General features: G+C 37.3%; 1 protein-coding gene across 4 annotated transcripts in view; it reads right to left on the bottom strand.

The window, feature by feature from the left end:
* The window catches only part of LOC5564892 (organic cation transporter protein), a 64,349-nt gene that overhangs the window by 32,923 nt on the left and 8,208 nt on the right, over positions 1-23,218 (bottom strand). Inside the window, exon 1 of one of the 4 annotated variants that reach the window (XM_021849719.1) lies at positions 8,637-9,146. The exons of the other annotated variants lie outside the window; for them this stretch is intronic. Within the exon in view, the coding sequence (XP_021705411.1) occupies position 8,637 (1 nt within the window). The 5' untranslated portion in view covers positions 8,638-9,146. Of the gene's footprint in view, positions 1-8,636; positions 9,147-23,218 lie in introns of those variants that run through there. 4 annotated transcript variants of the gene reach the window in all.

Here is a 23,218-nt window from a genome sequence, read left to right as displayed (position 1 = left end):
ACAAATTTAGCAATACAATTTATTTTCAACGAAACAAACACATAATGAAACTTTTCAAAATAATATGATAATTATAGAAAATCACATTTCAGATAAGTCTTTCTTATTCTGATAAATTACGGATTTGTACGGGTTTGCTATGGATTTTTTTTAATTCTCTTTAACACTTATGAATGGAATTATGATAAAAACTTAAGTCATAGTTTTAAAGCAATTTGCTTCAAACATTTGAAAAGTCTTAAAAACATTAGAATTAAAGAAACGAATTAAGGTCATTGAAGGTATTGTAAGTTATGCTAAAAGTTAATTACTGAAAATTATTGACTGAAGTTTACTGCCGTGCATCGCAAGTCAGTCCCATCTGCATTTTTTTTTTTAATATTTGTATTGAAAACGAGATTGAAAACTTCTCAGTCAATTTTCTCAATGCCTACTTTCAACATATGGTACTGACTTGCGATTTGCGGCAGTTTAGGAGTACTTTCAAATTTGTTATCTCAGCATAAGCTTATAAAAACGGCTTATGTTGATAAGAAAAGCATTAAAACTTTGCACGTAGACAAATAAAAACATGTGTTTCTCACTTGGTAAATTGTTCTTTTCGTGAAAAATAATTACTCGTCTATTCTCTTTTTCATTATGCTTTTCTGCTTTATCAAATAAGGTTGATAGTGAGGAAAAATGCCATTGTTTTTTTTTTAATTTAGTGGTTTTCATCAAATTCTTCGTACATTTCGGGAATCCCGGGATTCCCGGGATGTCAGAAATAAAATCCCGGGAAACGGGAAATCCCGAAATTTGTCAAATCCCGGATTTTTTTGTCCCGGGATGTCCCGGGATGGACACTCTAATATATATAATTGGCAAATTAAAGTTTCAAATATTTCTAACCATTCCAATTGGCAAAAAAGTTTTCTGAATCGAAAGACGATAGACCCATTAAACAGAGCCTGTATTTTGGCATCAGAGGCACCAGAAGAAGCTGAGTTGGGCATTGAATGCGGCTTTTGTGTTATATGAACCTAGAAATTCTTCAAAGAATTTTGAATACCAAACTTCTTTCCGACATATTTTGGAGGCTTGCAGGTATCTATTCATAAAAGAAAACCATTAGGATATTCCTCCATAAATTTTTGGAAGATATTCTTAGAAATTGTTTTGAGAGATTCTCTGAATCCTATAGAGAAACACTCAGATGATTCGTTGTAAGATTTTTTGGATAACTTCCTGGATTTATCTGTCAATCAGTTTATAAAAAAAACGTGTCCTAACGATATTTCGTGAAAAATTCCGAAAAGAAAAAAAGTTCTAGTAATTTGGAGGTATCTCTGAACAAATCCTTAGATACATTTATGAAGTAATTTTAATCCTGTACCAAAAGGGTTTCTTTCAAAAATATCGGGAAGAAATGGATATAGAGTAAATCATGCAGGAATCCCTCAGATATTTCTCCAGAAACTTATCTGACTCTTTCTTCCAGAGTTAATCTTAAAGGATCTTCGTTACAGATTTTTACTCCTAAAGTTCTTCCAGAAATTTCTCCAGGAATTCCTATGCAATTCCTACACCTCCGTTCCATCTCTGAATTTGTGTAGGAATTCCACAACTGTTTTTAATAGAAAATCATCCTGAAATTCTTGCAGAAACTCTCCTAGGATAATCGTTAAGAGCATCATTTCACGGAATCCTCAAATGATCACACCAGAACTTTTTATTCGTCTTGAAATAATGTACTCAGTGCTTTTAAGCTTAATGCTCTATGAGCACATCTACAGTTGTTAACTGAGAACTTTCTTTGAAAATGATCTCATTTTGATGAATTATGATGGCATTATGAAAAGATCCGCGACTGCCCAGACCCTGACACCTTCAGCATGGCTTTGGTCATTACCATAGGGCTAAGGAACACTCTAATGACTCCAAGTTATCTTGAGGGATTCATGAACACGCTTCCGGAGATCCCACAAAGAATTTCGTCAAAGATTCGATGGATTTCTAAAGTGATTCAACAGTAACTTTTTCTAAGATTCTTCCATGATTTCATTTTGGTTTCCCACAACAAAGAGCTACATTAATATCACAAGCAATTCTTTCAGTAAATACTGCAGTAATTACTCCAATTATTCCTACAGAAGATGATCCATAGATCCCACCCTCTAAAAGAACTGCAGTTTATTATCCTGGGATACCTTGAGTAAATTTTACAATAATACGTCCAGAGATTTCTAGGGAGTTCCTCCTAAGTTTCTTCTCAGCACTCTTCTCATAATATCTGAAACATTAATTTAAAAAACTAATGAAGCAATTTCCTCAAACATTCTTTTGGAGATTTCTCTAGCAGTAATAGTCTTTTCTGGAGGAAACTTCTTGGAGAATTTCTGATGGATTCTTCTAACTCTTGGACTCGTATTTTGAAAGATTAACTCCAGGGAAAACTTCCTGGTAAAATTGCTAATGAGGCAAGTTCGAAATCCCAAAAGTTAAATAATTCGAATTGCACGTTCATTCACACAAATAAGCTCGATTAGGTATTATTTTCCTAGTGTAACTGTACACATCCAATCAATCGACAGAGATGTATTTTTCTCACCTCTTCAATTTTATTGACTTCCCCTTGCGCACAGCACTTGTAATACGATGCTACTCATGCTACCACTTGCTATCATCACCGCCGGTCATCGTTGCGGAAATACTTTCACCTCAATCTGTCAGCAATAGGCTCGTGGTGGTCTTAGATTTTGCACTCGTTTGTGATTCATTTGCTCACATATGCAGAGGTAACTGGCAATTATTATCGCATCATCCGCCGGGAAGTTGAGTTGGTCAGTCGGATTGGCATGTCGGATGTGTCGGAGGCTCAACTGCTGCGTAATTCCCCTCTGTAGAGCGGTACAGCCTCAGTAATAGGGCTCTGATCGATTGAACACACAAGTTGTTTGATGTAACTGTTAGTGGGACAATTTCTTCCATGGACGAAGGAAAACATACCTCAATTATGATATGAGTGCCATTCCGTTTCATTTATATTCAGTATTTGAGCAATCTAACTATAGAAATTGACAAAGTAATTCAAAGTGCTTCGAGCTCAATCATAAATTTACACTAATGTGACGTACATCTAAATCCACACAAATTATTACTTCAAACAGATGTTAGAGAACATAAGAAATTGACAGATTCTTCCGTCTTGTTGAAAAAATGCTATCAAATCAATCATAACAATGTCCACTCAACACCAACCGACCCAATTAGCATCCAAGTGTTGATCTCGTTTTGCAAAATTGATTGTCAAGGCGAGTGCATAACAAATCTCGATCCGTTCGAGGCGACGAAACACGTGTTTTCTAAACGGTAGCATACCATCATTGTGCCAGGTAAGTTCATCATCAATACATTGTCGGACAGGCCGTTAACAACTATGCAGTTTGTACAACAATCGTCTACTATATCCACTTCTAACGGAGAGAAGCGGTGCATTACGTGATAAATTTGGGGTTTCTACTTGTCGCAAATGAAAGGCGTGACAGACGTGGTGATCCCACATTCAAATTTGTCGATCTTCACCATTACTCATCATGAGTTTGTTCAGTTATTCACCGGCGCGATTGAGATGTGTGTGGGATCGTTACTCGTTTGCGGGGAAAAGTCGAAAATCGCAGATGCTAATGAAATCTGTAAATAGGAAATACAAAAGGAATAAATTCTCTAAACATTGCGAATCAACAAGTGTACATTCCAGAAATGTGAAATCTCATTGAATGGAGTTTCTTCCGGGTTTCAGTTTGAGTGGGTCTCCTCTTTTCTTGTTTTCGGCATTACGCCGCAAACTGGAGAAAACGTGCTTCCCAGCATTTTGCTCAGGAACACTTCCACAGCTTCCACAGAAGCTTGCTTACTTTACTAAAGTTCCTATTTCTACGTCTGAAGGAGCATATTAAAATATCAAGTTTCATCGGAGTTTTTGTGACATGAGGTCAGTATATGGGCTTCATGTTCTAAACGCATTAAAATCATTTGCAAGTAGAATGATGATGACCTGTATTTCGCTTTATAAAAACTATTGAAATTACTGAAAGTTTTGTTATGGGCAAGGTTGTTTAGATGGATCTTTTTTAGTGGCACACTAAGTTGCAGCACCTGAATGAGACGACAAACGTCTACAAACCTCAGCAGAAGCTCATCGAATTCCCGGACTTCTTTTCCCACGCCAACTCATCCAAAACCAATAACCTTTGTGCTTCAATGGAACATGATTGGTTTCAACAATAACCTCGCAAACCTCGAACTTCTAGTTCATGATACTCCAACGTGGTGCCTAACTCTGCAGGAAGTGAACAGCTTCGTGGCCAATGTCGTTGGACTATGTACCGTGGTTTTGACTTGAGACTCAGTCGCTCTGTGTGCATTGACGTCCATCCCTTTTGAGGTCCTCAGGTTCGACTTGGGCCTACCCGCTGTCGGAATACGCCTCATGGGCCTATCAGGATTTCCGTTTTGAACATCTATTTCCCTTGCGGAACCCTTCCTAACCTCCGTGAGCGGATTGTTCGAATCCTCGAAGCGACATCCGGACCTACCCTTCTTGTTGGCGACATGAACGCTCACCACCCTATTTGTTACGGGCAGCGTTCCGATACCAGAGGAATTTCCCTACTAAATATTTTCGAGGAACATGACCTTATTGTCCTTAACAACGGTGCAAATACCTTTTTTAACGGGCATACCTTTTCAGCCATCGACGTGGCCGCAGTAAGTCGCTCCTTCGTCAACCGTTTTCAGTGGGGTGTACGGCAGTGATAACTATCCCATCCGTGCAGGTTCCAGCCGGCTTTGGCCCATCGTCCTAGATGGATTTACGAGAAGGCTAACTGTAACGAGTACACTCAAAGCTTTTGCGATCTTTCCCAAAATCATGCACCCACCAATTTGAAAGATCTGGGCAAAGTGATGCACATTGCCGCGGAATCATCCATACCTACCTCGTACAAGCAATCGACCGGGCAAGAAGGCTCTACACTGGTGGACGGGTGATACCAGGAAAGCAGTCAAATTTAGGAGGAAAACCCTACGCGTGGTTGAACGTATTCCCATTGGCCACCCTAATGCACTGACCGGCGGCGGCGACATCTGGAGTGTAAAAGGATGATTGCAGATGCCAAGCGAGCCAGCTGGGAAAATTTCTTGGACAGCATCAATCCAACACAAACTTCTTTTGACCTCTGGAGCAAAGTAAATGCTCTCAGTGGCAAGCGTAAAGCAACACCACCCGAGGAGAAAAGAATAACTCGCAATAACTTATGCATACCAAATTTTGGTATCATACCCCAATTAGGTATTGTCCAGTTGTCAATACCTCATTTTAGTATTATTATGGTATTTGAAAAAAATGTTTAAAACAATTAAAAATACTTCATTTTGGTATTCGATAGCTATTGAGGACTCCTGTTGAAAAATTTCACTTTTATATGAAAATCCATCATGTATTATTTAGGTATTACAATACCTGATCTTATTATTAGTTTGATATGTGTAGAATATGAAGAAGGTATTATTTGAGGTATTTTACCTCTTATGCAGGGTTCATTTATACCTCATTCAGGCTGTAAGTATTGGAAATTATCTGGTATGGAATACCTCAATTTGGTATTCAGTAGTTATTTTCTTCTGCTCGGGCACTATCACTCCAAATTCAAGACTCTGATGTATCGGATCCTCCAGCAGTAGCCATGACTCTAGGTGAATATTTCGCAAAGCTTGCAGCCATCGATAGCTACAGCGATTTCTTTAAGCGCCGTATTCAACCAAGTCTCAGTTCTGTGGCTGATTTTTCCGTTGCTGATGATCATGATAACGCGCCATTCAATCTCAGTGAGCTAATTTTTGCAATCAAATGTAGTACCGGCAAATCTGCTGGCCCAGATGGGATCAGTTATCCTCCAAAAAAAAATCTCCCTCATTCCGGCAAACTACAACTCCTAGATGTCATCAATAAAACATGGCTCACGAACACTTTCCGTCAGAATGGAGTGAAAACCTTATTGTCCCCATACCGAAAACCAACAGTGACTCCCGTGGCCCATCAAAATTCCGGCCAATTGCACTTACGTGCTGTATGTCAATGGTGATGGAGCGGATGGTGAACCGTCGACTGAAACAGTTCCTGGAATCTCATGACCTCGTGGATCATAGACAACATGCTTTTAGAGCAGGGCACGGTACTTCAACCTATTTTGACAACTCGGCAATGTCCTACAAACGGCTTACTCCAGCGGCTTGCATACCGAGATCGTTTCCCTAGATCTATCGAAGGCGTTCAACCGGACATGGAATCAATTGGAGCACCATTGGAGTCAACTAGTCCAATGGAATTTATCTGAATCATATCGGTAAAAGACCGGCGTTAAACAGGGTTCCGTAATAGCCGTCACCTTATTTCTGGTGGCAATGAACGAAGTATTAAGTTACCTTCCCGGTGGCATATATGTATTTGTATACGTGTCAGAATCAAAACTCAAGCAGCTAACAACAGTTGTTAAATATATTCTAATTGAACTTTGTATGGAAAAAACCGTCAAAATATATGTAAAATATTGAAGAATTCAAAGAGCTCTAAATTGGAAATAAGCAAATTTCTGCAAAAAAAAACTTTTGTGTAAGATCTAAGGATGCTTTTTGATGTGCAATATTCGAAATGGCGGCGACATGACGCGACAAGAGTTGTTTTTCATGTTTAAAATCATCAAAATTACTGAAGTGTAATATAACAATAAACTTCAACCATTTTTTTTTATATTCTTATGCTCGATAGAAGTGCTGAACCATAAATTGTCAGATAGTGCATAACTTTGGAGATATATTGCATTCCTTAAATATGAATTTCGAAAAATTTAAATTTCAATTAAAATTTCAATAAAGGATCGTAATAATATAATGAATAAGGTATATTTTATAATGATAAAAAACATAAAAATCTAAAAAAAAGTTTTGGTTGTTTTGGCCGCTCCTTCATATGGAGCCCGACCATTGTGAACTGTCTGCAGAAAATCTGATGCTATTACCGAAAAAACATCTGGAGACGACAGGATCTTTATCTAATCTGAAGAGTGCCCTTCGGACGGCCACCAACGTGGAGCTCCCCCCAGTGCACAGTGCTTCCAAGGGCCTAAATTCGTGATCGAAAATGTTTTGCACCCGAAAAGTTGGTTTTATAGGTATGGTGTCTTCAGAGAAGTTGAAGCCCTTCTTAAGAAAGTATTATTTTTGTGATGAATCCACCAAGCAGTGAGATAGATTTTCACTTTTTTGCAAAAGTGATGATACAGCAATGGTGTCAATGAACGAAGTGCAATGGTGTCATGCAGTGAAATTATCTGCAAAGTTGTAGATAATTTCACTGCATGAAAATTTGCTGAATACACTTTAGCTCTATCTATTGAATTTTAAGAGATATGGGTAATTTATTGTGAACGACCTCTAAAACTTGTTTTTTCGTTATATATTTTTCTGCGTATTTTTTAGTTTTTTCTTATGTTCTACAAAGTTGTTTGAATCGGTAAAATACGCATTTCTTTAAGAGACAGACCTTTAAAATGACAAAATCTTTTTGATTAAATGAGCATAAATCCTAGCTATTTTGTATTTCAGAATTAACAGATATTCTTCACTCGAGAGACCCATTTTGCTTAAATTTTTACATCTCTTCTCTGCAAAAGTTTAAAGTTACAAAACATACGATTTTTTTTCATATCTCTGTGAACTTTCTATAACTTTTTCGATAGGCAACGAGTTAATCTTACTTTGAAAGTATTTAAACAAAACTATATTTTTGAATTTTGTTTCCAAAATTTGTATTTGCAGTTTCGAAATTAAAAAAAGCACTGAAAATAAATGCTAGTTTTCTTAGCATTGGATTGACTTAAATTTCGAATAAATGCTGCAGAAGATCCGTAATCTTACGTATATTATATAAAAAGGACATGAAAAATTTTAGTTTTCAGATTTTTCCGCCAAAATTTTGCAAGTGCTTTTGAAATAATATAAGATTACGGTTCTAATACAGCAATGATAAAATAAACCATGTTCCTTCCGGTGTAATTTTTGAAAAAGGTCACAACTCCAAGTAAAAAATTAGTTTACGAAATTCCATAAATGTTTCGTTTGAATGCATAGAGTTTCAATTAGAAGTATAATTCCAGAGATATTAACAAAATACTTTTGTTTGTTTTTAAGGGAAGATGATCTCACACTTTTGCACGGGATTGTACGTTTCAGATCGGTAACCCTCCATATTTTATAAAAGTTGTCTCAAAAAAATCCAATCAATTCAATTGAAAAATCAAATCACTAAACTCTGCAATACATCTCGTTACAATGGAGCAGTACATCCGCGATGACCATTCCGCCATTCGATTCGAAAACCAGCGGCACATTCATATATCACGTTTACGCCACTTCAAACACAATGCACCGCCAAGAGCACTCCCCCACTGATAACGATACACTTACCAACACAGATTTATCATGCAAAACCCATTAATCGGAGTGGATAACTAAGAAGAAAGTCTTATTTTCGAATGTTTACGCTCCATTACTATTATTGAAAGCAATCGAATTGAAACCTGTTTATGGGTACTTACTTTTCCTACTTAATATTTATCACAATTTCAGCTAAACACAGCTCATCCGATATATCCAATCTTGATTCCAAGACGAGCCTCACACAAAGTATCACAGAATGGCAATATTCTTTTTCGCTTCCTTTCACGTGGTTCACAGTCCGTTGCGGATATCTAAGCACCTACAGTGAATTACAACGTCAATCACTCGATCTGTATACTCTCACTTTTCACACCGTAACTCCGTCCAGAAAGCCATCAATCAACGTTCGTCGCGCTAGACGTGCCTCCGAACGACGGAACGAACGGCCTTCAAATCGCAATGCAATTTTATTTTTGGTCCCTACTTTGCGCGGATAAACCAGCCTTGCGGGGCAAACTCTTAGCAGGACCCGGTTCAGGTTTTGATCGCTCAATGGTGCTCGGTAGGAAAGCCAGCCACGATCACTCGACGATCGAACCGACAAAATTGAACCGCTTGCAAGTACGCGACTCGATCGTGCCCAACTTTACCACAGCACTGAACCCGAACGGTTTGTTTACCTTTACCTTTATAGCGATCCCGCGGCAATTCTCTCTCGCGAAAGTCGTAACGATCGCGCTTGCGGGCTGAGGAGAGATTTACCTGGGCGCAGTGTTGTTCCACACTCCATGTACAGAGATTATGCTCTCTGGTACACTCCGACCAATAATTCTTTTTACGATAAGTATAGAGAGGTTGTAACAATAGTCGACCGTAAAATAAATAAGATTTTTTTTAATGTAACAATCAATTTTGAAAAAACAGATCTAAATTTTTTGGCAAAGCATCGTTTGAGGATTTTCAAAGAGGCCATTTATGTATTCAAATTCTGGCTTTAGACGGAAACACTTCATGATTGAGTATAAGCATAGATAACCATAGCTTACCATTCTCAATGTGCACAAATTGAGAGCTCCAAATTTAAAAGTTAAAAACAACGCCGGCCATGTTCATACGGTCATCGGAGAAGGAAAGGAATGTTAGTTGGACATCAATTGTTACGACAGCCCGAATATACCTCTGCATCTCAATAGTTGTCATGGAAACGGTTAGTGGCAGAGTTCGTGGGATAAGGTGAGGCTCAGTGAGTCACCTTTAATTGGTCATATTACACATGAAATATTTTCCCCTAGCCGAATTCGAAATAGAACTCGATAAACACATTGCACGTCGAAATAGAGTGATCCCGATCATATCGCTCGCTGCAGCCAGTATCAGAATCAAATAACCAAACACTACTGGCCTGATTCGCGGCACTTTTTCCTCTTCACACTGCGCGAACAATAGACCCGAACATAATTGATCCTCTTACATCGCTCACCTCACAGGAGCAAGCATCACATCCAACCTTTCGATAGCAACATTGCATTATTTTCATAACAGCCAATTATGTGGGGGTGTTTACAATCAGATATGTATCATTGAATTTTGACGATGACGATATCGCATGCTCAACAAAGTTGAAGTAGGTGTTGATACCATACAGTCTACAAACAAATATATAATTTTAGTGTTTCTAAAAGAATGAATCGAAAGCTCGCTCATTATTAACAGAAAAATTGCAATACCTTTTTAACAAAATTGGATTGCCATATTTAACATGCTTTGCAGAATTCGTTTTCAATTCAAGCGAAGAAAAACATCACATCTGTATCGGTCCATGATAAGCAATGTTTCGAAAAATGTAACAAGCTTGATAAATAGCAGCAGTGAAGGAGAGCCCCAAAGAGAGAGCGATGATGAAATCCTTGTTTACCATTGGGGGTAGGTGTTTTACTTCAATGGTACCTATGATAAACGATCCCCGATCACGATGCGTGGGAAATTTCTTCCCAAACATTTTAGAGGTAACAAGTTATTTTTCGCATCATATAATACGTTTTTAACCTTTACAATGTCAACATTGAAAAATGATCATTTTTATTCTACAACTTGCAATAACTTTGTCTATTTTTTACCGATCTGATGGAATTCTTTTAGATATCTGCGAAAAAGTTATCCAGAAAATGCTTTGTATACTTCCAGAGAGAACCTCTGAAGTAATTCCTAGACCAACGCCGCGAAGAATCACTGAAATATTCACCAGAACTATTCTTAAAGATATACTCAAAAAAGCAGCTGCACTAGTGCTGCGTCAGTCAAAGATTAATATAATAATCTTGGTAAATTGAATACTCACTGTCATTTAAAACAACTGTCATCATAATGGAATGTTTGCGAAAGCAGCACCAAATTTCAAATTTGTGTTTCCTCTTCAAATGGTCACTGACAATGGTGTTTCCTCTTCAAATGGAATAGCTGACAATTTTTTAATCTTTCATTGAGAAATCACTGCAAAAAGATTCTCTTGATTACAATCCAAAAAATTTGTAATTTTTGAAAGAAGGAAGAGATGGAGCAGCTGTAACGTTCTCAAGAAACGCGTAAGTTCTACAAGAAACTCAATGCATCCCGCAAAGGCTTTATGCCAGCATAAGGATGTAGGTATCATGATGGACGAACGTGAGGTGATTGAAAGGTGGAAGCAGCACTACGATGCACACTTGAATGACGCAGAGGAAGAAGACCAAGGCAGCAGGAGGAATCAGTACGGCGGATGAGGGAGACGTGCTAACTCCCACAATAGGTGAAGTTAAGGATACTATCCAATAGCTCAAGAACAACAAAGCAGCTGGAAAGGATGGTATTAGAGCGGAACTTATTAAAATGGCTCGGACAGGTTGGCTACTCGTCTGTACCGATTGAAAGCCAGGATCTGGCATACAGAACAGCTACCGGAGGAATGGAAGGAGGGAGTAATATACCCAATTTACAAAAAGGGTGACAAGTTAGAATGTGAGAACTATCGAGCGATCACCATTCTTAACGCAGTCTATTAAGTGCTTTCCCAGATCATCTTCCACCGTCTATCGCTGCTAGCAAGCAGATATGTGGGAAGTTATCAAGCCGGTTTTGTAGACGGGCGATCGACGACAGACCAAATCTTTATGTTGCGGCAGATCCTCTAAAAGTGTCGCGAATATCAAGGCCCTACGCACCACCTATTCATCGATTTCAAAGCAGCCCATGATACCATCGACCGCTATGGAAGATTATGGACGAGAATGGTTTTCCCGGGAAACTGATTAGACTGATCAAAGCAACGATGGATAGTGTACAGTGCTATGTGAAGATATCGGGTGCATTATCGGGCCGCTACTTCAACGAGGCGATGGTCTTTCCTGACTCCTGTTCAATATTGCGCTAGAAGGTTTTATGAAACGGGCGGGCTTCAACATGCGGGGCACGATCTTCAAAAAATCCAGCCAGTTTAACTGTTTCGTTGGCTAGGTGGACATTGTCGGAAAAACGTTCCATGTGGTTACTGAACTGGAGGAACCGAGCGCGATAGACCTCACATTGGCAGACGCGTGATGATCAGTATATGATAACAGTATATAACTGTTTGTTACCGTTGTTATAATTAAAAATAATTACAACTGCCTTAACTTACCAGAGTGGCTTAAGTGTGCTTAAGCATGGCTTAAACCGGTAAACTTAGTTTAATAGAATGAAATCTAAGAAATAAATTTCAATATACAATTGATGTTACGTTCGATAAACGTGAAACATTTAATGCTGAGTATTATTGATTAACAGATCATTTTTCAACTTTCACACTAAGTGACCAGCCCACCAAAGTCTGCCGTATATATTTTGCCTAATAAAATTTTCCATCCAGTATTGCTAGCAGCACATTACGTAAAAATATCCTGTTCAACATTCTCAGCCACAACATGATTAAAACTACACGGAAAACATGATTGTCATATTTCACAAGTATTCGAAGATTAACAAAGTCTTTAGCAACTTCACACAAACCGCAATAAGTCTATTTAAGTATCGGCATCACTAGGACTTCCACTCAATATACCTGCAACCATTTACTTCGTTTTATTTTTTCGGGGTTTCATCGTCAATCTATTTATTATTTTCTACTGTCAGTGACAAAAGTTTGTAACCAAATACTGACGATGAATCATTACACAATTGTTTAGAGTTCTGTATTGAATCAATACACAACAATATAAAAAAAATCCCGAATGAATGGTGATTACATCCCCTTATGATTTCTTAAACCCTCAAATAGTGTTTCGCGAAATTTCAAAATATGTTGTACGCAATTTGTTGCAGACCTCAATTAATTCTAACCACACTCGTCGTTATTATTCAACAAGGCAAGCCTCGTGCTGTAAAATCATCATTATGCAACTTGTTGCGTAAACTACTAATTTGAATCTGAAAAAATATGCATCATTTATTGCAGCTTGAGAAGGTCTTCACGTTTCTCTACAACTTTGCCAAACATCGTGATAATCTATTTTGAAACTTGTGAACATAATGATTACACAGCGTAACAAAAAATGACATTTTTGCGTGTCTCAAGGATCAAATTATGTGCATCTAGTAGATCAGAAGCTACTGAATCTTATGCCGTTCTCAGACATGTTCCAGCGTGTCACAATGTTTAGCTACAGATCGCCAAAGTTGTATAAAACACTGTTTTTATTGGTGTTTACATAAAATTTATAGCATGATTTGTCAAATTTGAAGTGATCTAAACCACCAAGCAAGTAAAGTAGAACTTCAACTTTCATTTAAGGTATAATTTTGTTGATAATGCACGATTAAATTTAGATCAAATCGATTTTTTAACATGCTTACAGTCCCCATGCAAAATTCTCCATTTCTCTTATATGCAAAATACAATACTTTTTGAAACCATCAAAAAATATCTTTTGAGCATCGTAAGTATTATAAACTTTGTGGATAATAATTGTTATACACATGAAGTTTGAATTATGTGGCAAATTATGCGAATAAATATCATACAAGCTGGCAAAGATGCCTGAAATAGTCAAATTTAACAATTTCAACAGTCAATATCTCGAAAATTAGACGTGTTATGATATTTCTAAAAACGGCATTGGATTCAGCAACTCTCAATTTTGAAAAAGCGGTATTTTAGTTCGTGAAAATGGTCGTTAATCTGAATTTCAGTCGCATATTGCATATCCTTAACCCAAAGATACTATTGAAAATATAACATATTTTAAATTTAGTGCTTAATATAACTAACTATTTTCATAAAAATCCACACCCAGAACATATTATGAGCAGCACCCTGCTCGTTTCAGCTGATATTTTTTATCTAGTTGCGCTCTCAGTCATGCGATCTCCTATAGAGTAAAAACAACATTCTCCCCGAAGATGTTTTGGTTCGATCGCGTGTTTGAGAGAGCGAGCCCTCTGAGAATGCGCATATGCCATTGATTGGAGGAAGTACCACCGATTGGGGGAAAAACGCGCGAGCTATATCTACACACTTACCTCTCTTGGTGGACTTTTTGGATGCGATGGTGGTTTCACCTAGTCCAATCTACGTCTATGAACAGGTGCTAACTACAAGACGGACGAGTTATTGGTCCGTAGTAAACTGACTGGTGGAGTACCCGGCTTAATAAGTTATGGCTTAGCGTGCAGTGCGCTTACCGGTTCATACCAGTTCCATTCGATCGAGTTGTCGTTCGCTACGATTGAGAAATTCTGGAAATCCCATAGCGGTGGAAGTTGAGCCAAGCAACCAATCAACCTGAGCTAGGATAGGTTTTTGATGTTGAGCGGTCAGGTTGCACTTCATGAATCGGGTTAATCGTCAATTAATTATGACCAAGGTGCGCATACCAATATTATCGTAAAATATTATTAAAACAAGCTACTAGGCCTTGCCTGGTAAACTAAATTTTTGTTTAACGAAGTCTTTCTACGTTAGTTCAATTAACATAACTTATTTTACAAAGTTCGTAATTAATTTAAATTGCCTAACCAATATATAACGCATTTATTGTGGCAATAGAAGAGTGCAACGGTTTTGTCTGTAATTATTAATAATTTTGTTTGACATTTGATTCAATGTTTCAACAATCGAAGCGCCTTAGTTTTAGTTAATTCATTCATTTTCAAAACTTTATCTTGAATCCTCTGCAGAGCTTTCATAAAGGTATTACAACAGCTTATATTGACATAGCATACAACATGGCTGGCCCAAAAATTTGTCTGAAGATCAAAAGCTTGTTCTTATATCTTAGTAGATACACACATTTTAAATATTTGATATGCTGTTTAAAAGTTATATTTTTATCTAGCATAAGTCCTAGATACCTATTTCCATCTGACTAATTGATTTGAAATCCTCTCGTCATGACAACAAGTCTACTTAAAGGTTTCAAATAAAGAGCTTTTAGATTATATGAAAATATTATAAGTTGAGTTTTGGAAGCATCAGGAGAAATCTGAGAAGAACTGAACCATGAAGATCTTTAAGCCTATGATCGATGAAATACTTGGAGGACCTAAAACATTCGAAAACAGAAGAGATCTTTGGGAAACGGTAAATGACGTTATCGTGATTCAAACAAATTCTTTGGATTAAAACTAATTCCAAGTAAAAAAAAAGTTATACCGTAGATAAAGGGGATAGTAAATATATGACTTGCAGTCGTAAAAGTTGCTGAACTGCTGATCTGGAACGCGCGCTGAGAAGAGCACCCAACCATCATTTGTAGCCTTTCCTTATATTTCGCGTTCCTTTCCCATCGAGTAATCCATCACCGACCACTATTTGCGCAGATATAGTACACTCGCACAATTAAAACACCACAATTAAGTTCAATTTAGTCACATTAATTATCGCACGAGTCCATTCTACGGATGCAAGCCTATCAAGGGCGATATGGACACTTGTTGCTTCTTGTTACCGACGACGTGTCCATGTCATTGACCGCCGTGCCACTGGAAATTTTCGATTTTCCCACTCATTGATGTAGTTTGTAGTTGGTACTCATCCGCACCAAACAAGATAAAAAAAACAAAGTTCAAATCTGTTTTGAGACCAAACAATAAACTGCGCTACTTATTGTTACTTAGCGAAGATGTTTATGATAACTGAGGCACCAGAATAGTTAATCTGGATATAAACGTTACACTTAAATTCTACATGTACAGCTAAATGGGCAGACAGACCAGCTACCTGAACAAACCGCACCAGATGCTAAACTAAAAACAATTATTACTAACAGCTGTTTTCGGAATGCATTCATCATAAGTCGTCAGTTAGATGCATACTATATAATGTGTTGAGTAGTAGATCTGATCAACAAGATAAGACTTTCAACTATGAATCGCCACATGTCAAAATACCAACATCATCCACTCAAATTGAACAATCAGGTTGTTTGAAACTAAAAGACACACGAGAAAGCTCCTATGGTTCATAGTGCCCCAGACCTTCATTATCCGATGTCACTTGAAGTTTTAGTTTTAAGATTTGTATACAGTATTTTAGTTAAATTGCATGTACAAACGTTGTTTTCTCTAGCAAGAGGCTAACTACATTCGTTCTGCATTCGTTAAACAGAGGAAAACAAATCTTCATCAAATCTCGATTACTTTTTCAAATCGACGTAAGTAACTTTCATACGGTTTTGAGAAAGTAAATTAAGAAGAATCACAACCTTTCTTCTAAAATTGTTATTTTAGTTGCAACACAAGTAGCAACATCGTAGTGGCGATGACGATGGCAATGACCATGACGATGTCAGAGGTGAATATGAAATATTTCAAGCTACTGATAGTCACCACTGATTGACGCAATTCGCTGTGTGGCGGCGCTAGCGATTGCAAGAAGTTTCAATTTGAATATTTACACAGGTCTTCAGAAAATTTTTGTTCTAGCATAAACATCTGTTATCTGTGGCTAAGCTGTTCAATCGGAAATTATTCTGCATAGCTAGTACAACTTACTTCTTCTTCTTCTTCTTTTCTGGCGTTACGTCCCCACTGGGACAGAGCCTGCTTCTCAGCTTAGTGTTCTTATGAGCACTTCCACGGTTATTAACTGAAAGCTTACTATGCCAATGACCATTTTTGCATGCGTATTATCGTGTGGCAGGTACGAAGATACTCTATGCCCTGGGAAGTCGAGAAAATTTCCAACCCGAAAAGATCCTCGACCGGTGGGATTTGAACCCACGACCCTCAGCTTGGTCTTGCTGAATAGCTGCGCGTTTACCGCTACGGCTATCTGGGCCCCATGTACTTAACATTTGCAAATTTTCTCGATAAGCCTCAAATGTTTAAGCAAAACATATAAAATCTAACTCTTTTTGTCAACATTTTTTCCATGAAACAACATTTATAATGGATGCTCTATAGTTTTCCTTTTTTCAAATTTGGTGCTTTCTATTAAATTCAATTCGTTCCACATATTACTTACACGAAAACTGCATATATATGTGGGGCTCGTAGCCGTGCGATTAGTGTCGTCAGGCATTTAAGCGCATCGTGTCATGAGGTGTGAGTTCGATTCCCACTTCAGCCATTGAAACTTTTCGTCAGAAATGTTTCTCGGCTGTGCCACTGGAGCTTGCACGTTACGAAAATTCTATTCAGAGTGCAGAGTGATGCTGCACGTTAAGAAAATTCCATTTAGAGTGACACTTGAAATCAATAAAATCATGCATATATACCAAATTTGCACTTATTCACACGACAAATCATGTGAAAATATGAATATTACTACATTCCCACTATGCATCGCGTAATCGCTCATGAACACAAATTCATGTAGGTTATGTAATTTTACACGATTTGAAGTGTAAATTTCGCGACCACCATTCCCTTTATATGCGTGTGAGTTTTTTTTTTCTTGACTGTGTATGAAGAAAATGAGAATTTGAATAATTTAGTTTTTTGATCCACACATGACACACTTATTGTGCCTTTTTCAAGGATTTTTGAAAAAATCAAAAGAAATGTGATGAAAACATAAATCCCGTTTTCTTGAGTACATCACACTCCGCGCTAAAACCCCAAATAAGATGAATCTATGATATTTGATAGAATGACATTTAGTCGAATGACGTTTGGTCTTAAGTGCAAGAAAAGACATTTGGTTGCAAAGAATTTAGTTGCTTTGAGAAGCATATGACACTTGGTCGAAAGGGCATTGGAATAAAAATATTTAGGATTATCTTACAGAGTGACATTTTGTCGTTAATACACAATAATTGCGTTTGTTTAAATTTTTACTTTTCTTGCTATAATTTTCCTCATTCAGGCTAGTTCTACGGGATGGATGAATCGCGACAAACTGGTATCAAATGGAAGCAAGTCAAATTTTACCACCTTTGTCGACTCGTCTTACATCACCCGATACACAGAATAAATACTATTCACTTGTTCACATTTGTTCGAAGAACGATGAAATGTAGAAAGGAGAATGAGTTGATTTTCAATAGCTGAATGATAACGAAAATATTTGGAAGGCATTTTTTCCATAGAATGATGATATTGTAAAAGAATAATAAATTCAACAAAATAATCAACAGTGGTTTACTTGGAAAACACATTTTAAATTATTCGAAACGATTACTTTTGAAGTTCTACTAAATTGAGCAAAATAGAATGGCCCATCTATCTATCCAACAATAGCTGAAGAATATGATAATTGACAAGAACAATTTACCCTCAATAGACAGTAGTACACACTCAAATATCGTTGTCAATCTTAGGAATTAAATAATTATCATTTATAAAGACTCGTTATTGTCATTTGATAAGAAGTATGTTTCAAGCAAGTAGAACCCATTGTTTATCCATTGTGACGAAATGTCGGTTCGCTTTACACCGAACGTTTTTTCAACCAACTGTTACCTTAAGAACTACATTTCAAATACACCATTTTAATAAACTTGATATAATGGGTGGTTGAGCGGAAACCATATAGCATCACAAGATTTACTGATTTTTTATCAAAAACAATTCATTTTCATACTGGTTAAGGAGTGTCCTACTAATAGTTCAAAATCTCGTAAAGTTGCAGGAAGTCGCAGCTGTAAGAAACAAGTTTATGCATGATTTAGAGTGAAAACATTTTTTGAATCGGAAAACAAAGTAACATGTTAGCGTTTCATAAGATTAATTTGAAAACTTATTGTATGTGTCGATCATTCAGATTCAAAGTCCAAATTTGTGTCATTAAATATTCTCACTACCTTCAGCCATGTTCTCATTTAGTTTTTGATTGAATGGATTGATTCACTTTCGACGCATGCAGTGATAGTTTTGATGCTTTGTAAATAAACCCAATACTTGTTACGTTAGTATGCTATTTATGTACATTTCTGGATACTTTTTCCGAATAAAATAACTTGAAATTTGATTTTCGTCTATGGAACAACGCACTAAGGCAACGAGGCAATACTCCCCACTTAATTTTTAAGGGAGGCTTGTTTTACAAAAAAATATTATTACCTTCCGTATTTATTACAAAAACTTTTACTAGAAGACGACTGCTCATGAACCTTTTTAGCTTAGCAAATGGTGGAATTCTTCAAAGGAGACATTTATATAATGCTGTGAAGTGAGGAACTTTTTTTGTAAGGGTAGGGTGGGGGGAGTTGGCATATTTCCCGGGTTGTTTTAAAACGTCAAGATTTCAAAAACATTTTTCTTCTTGGCATTACGTCCTCACTAGGACAGAGCCAGCATCTCAGCTATTAACTTAGAGCTTTCTTTGTCAAAATTGCCATTTTTGCATTCGTATATCGTGTGCTAGGTACGATGATACTATATACCCATGGATGTCGAGGAAATTTTCAGCACGAGATCCTGGACTGACCGGGAATCGAACCCAGACCCTTTCAGCATGGCATTTTTAGTAGCCCCGGACTTTAACCACTCGGCTAAGGAAGGCCCCTGAAACATCTTGTGCCCTTTTTAGAAGCTAGCAGCCAAGAGAAAGTTGAATGCAGAGCATGGCCAACTCAATAAATAATACATTGACATTAAAAACTGTAGATGTAATGTACCTGTTTAGTAGGGTGCGGCTTATTTTTAAAGCACTCACATGATTTTTATTCGTGTTTGACGTTTAAATAAAAGTAGAGCATTGGGTGAAATGTATGGTTACAGTGTTGTAAGTGTTACGTCTGCTTATCTGTGATTAAACTATCAGCGAATGGCCACACATCTCCAACAGCAATTCAAGTTCAAGACCAATTTCACGAACAGGCAACGCATTCCTTAAGTGAATTTTGTTGATAATACACCTATCTATATCTCTCAGCTCCTCCCACACATGCATCAAATTAACGTATCAACTCCAAACTGTCCAGACTGAATTACCAGTGTTTAGGCGTGTAAGTACTACTAAGTCATGTTGCTTGTTTAGTCGCATTTGTCTAGCTAGAATCAGTAGCCAAATGACGAAATTGTCGGTTAGCACAGCCAAATGGTATCAAATTACGTACCTTCCTACCTATCATCCCGTGAGCATTTATCTTTATTGCATTGCCCACTTACTTTACGAGCTTTCTGGATGCAAACAATACGCGTATTACTGTCAATAGAAACGATAAACGGACGGCTCGGCTCGTATAGCTTTCATCGTCGGAGTTCTTCCGGGGGAATAATACATTCATGCTCTAGGAAAATGATAACCATCAGAGGTTAATACAAAAGCAGCCAAACTATTTTGGAATAAGGAGTAGTTTGGTACAAGATAGCATTAAAAAAGTTCGATGTAACATTTCAGAATATATTTTCGTTGAAAAACTCTCTTAATATAGGAATGTAAAATCAAAAAACAATTAGGAATTCTCGCATAACTTCTGATCTCGCCCTAAAAGCCATTGGTAACCATGTGTGTAGCTCGTTGTTACTGAGCATCTGAATGGATTTTCATGTTATTTAATAACGCTATGGAGAAGAAAGGATCAATATCTACCTGCCCGTGATGTTGGTTTGGATGCTTATTCCTTCGTTTGCTCAGAAACAACGAGCTACGCTCGTGGTCACCAATGGCTTTTAGGGCGTTATCTCAGAGTATGCGAGAATTCAAATATTGTCCAAGAATAAATTGGGAAAAATACAATCCTAATAGTATTTTTTTAAGAAGAATCAAAAAATGAACCAAAAAGCCAATAATGAATCATAGAAATTAGTATTTTTTATTGCTTAACATTATTTTTTCATTATTGCTCATTCATTAGTGCTCATTTTTGTTTTTTATTTCCTTTGAATATTCAAAATATTTTAAAGCTTAATTCAAATTTATTAGTTCTGGTTGGGGCTTTCCTTAGCCGAGTGGTTAGAGTCCGCGGCTACAAAGCAAAGCCATGCTGAAGGTGTCTGGGTTCGATTCCCGGTCGGTCCAGGATCTTTTCGTAATGGAAATTTCCTTGACTTCCCTGGGCATAGAGTATCATCGTACCTGCCACACGATATACGAATGCAAAATGGCAATTTAGGCAAAGAAAGCTTTCAGTTAATAACTGTGGAAGTGCTCTTAGAACACTAAGCTGAGTAGCCGGCTCTGTCCCAGTGGGGACGTTAATGCCAAGAAGAAGAAGAAGAAATTCTGGTTTTCAATCTCCTGTTGCTTGTTCCCAATTTTTCAGTGCTAATTCGCTCCCAAGACGACAATTCGTCCGGTGGGGTGTGCTGCTGTCGTCATGATGATGGTTGACGAGAGCAATGTCAAACTCATTCATGATTTCAAAACATTCGGAACAAAATATTTATTTTCACCGCTTACTTCACTTATGTATGAAATTGAATGAGATCCAATGGTAGAGAATTCATTTATCTACCCAATGGTATTTTTAGGGGCAGTGGAGAATGTCCCGAAGCGTGTTTTATTCAAGCGCAAAAATCGCTCAGGCGAAAGTTCCAATGAAACTAACCTCACATATCCTGGTTTTCCAACCTCAAACTAGTGCTCCTACCAGCCGAATCTCATTTTTTTATGAAAGTAGTGCAATAATACAAAAAACAAACGTATGTAGAACATAGAGAATGGCTATTCCTACCTTTTCCGCCTAACTGTTTCACTGTGAACCGTCTTATATCAGGAAATTAAAACATTTTTCCCCACAGCGGCATGTGATGGATGCGTGAAAAATCAAATCTCTCATCATCTGACTAGTTGCGCTACCAAAGTATAGATGGCTAACAGTATGTTGCGTTTTTTGATTGGAAGCGTATTGCAAAAAACAAATTCAAACTATTGCTATTAAAAAAATGTGATTGGTTTTTTAAAACACAGAGAATTTGCTTTCTATAAACGCTTCTAAATTTGGCTGCCATTCTTCAACTATGAGAGGCCATTATTCAATCACCCATGTTACACAAATAGGTTAGGAATTGACAGGTGGGCTATGCAATTTAGGAATTTGAACGTACGGTTTCAAGATCATAGTGAAGTAGATCTACATGCTTAATCCGGTTCGTGGCTAATGTTTTTCTTGGTTATCAGGCATGTGCTGAGAATGTCCACCTTTATGTATGCTTTCACTTTGATTAGCTCGAGCTCGGGCCATTAGCATGTTTACATTGCCGTTCTAAACTGCCGCCACAGTTAAAAATGTTACTGATTGTCTTATCAGCACGATGTTGACGTTCTGCTTTGAATTGTCCATTTGTCTCTGCAGAACCACGAATACTTGTGTTGAACTTGAACTATATACCCATATACGGTAAACAATGGGGTCACCGTATGAAACAGCTACCGCTAATGCATATGAATGCTTCTTGTCTGGTGAGGAACGTACGTTAATGGAACTAGATACATCATTATTATCAAGATACTTGATGAAGCTTCCTACTCGGTAGGTGTAATGCAATAGGTTACAAATGCTATACCATTCCATTAGGGACAATTCCTGTTTACATTCAAAACAATTGTAGTACCTTTAAACAATAGTCTACTTTTTACGTTCATGACCATTTTCAACTAGGTTATCTTTTTCTTCTTTCTATCTGACCGTCACAGTTATTAACCCCTCTACTAGCAACATCATTTTATACCATGAAAAAATATTTAATTCACAATAACTTTTTTTTCAATATTTTAGCACCATTTTTTTCACAATGATTGATATCGATATGGGTTCTTAAACTAGAAGAGTTTTTTGAGAACAGAAAATGATGCAAAAATACCGCGTTTGCAAAAAGCTATCGCGATTTGAATATTGTTTTTTGTTTTGCGGTCATAAATGAAGAACAAAAAATCAAAAGAAACACATCGAGATATGCAGATATCGATATATGGAAAGAGAAAATGTATGCAGACTGAAGAGACCTATGAAATCATTGACATAGGGATAGATATCGAGATATAGAACATCGAGATGTGGAGAATCGACTGTATGAAAAGAGCTCACCAGTCGATACTATCGAATGTCCAACAAGAAGCTGCCAACCGAAACGCGAAAATGAAATAAAACTCTCACTCCGGCGATGAAAAAGCTAACCCGTTTTCTTGAGCTTTACGAGAATACGAGGTGTACTAAAAAGCAAAATAGGAAAACCTATAGGTGTATACACAAAAAAATACATTTTCATTACGGCAACGCGACACACGAATACGCTTGCTTGGATTTTGTGAAGCGCACTCAATTTCGCTTCTTCAAAGCTGAGACAGAGGACTCACTGACAGTTGACATGTGTTCTTGCCTTCTTTGACTTCTTTCTTCAATTC

This window comes from Aedes aegypti, chromosome 3 (assembly GCF_002204515.2).
Source record: "Aedes aegypti strain LVP_AGWG chromosome 3, AaegL5.0 Primary Assembly, whole genome shotgun sequence".
Classification (NCBI taxonomy): Eukaryota; Metazoa; Arthropoda; class Insecta; order Diptera; family Culicidae; genus Aedes; species Aedes aegypti.
The sequence above is the reverse complement of the archived record's forward strand: the minus strand, read 5'-3'. Positions and strand labels throughout refer to the sequence as shown.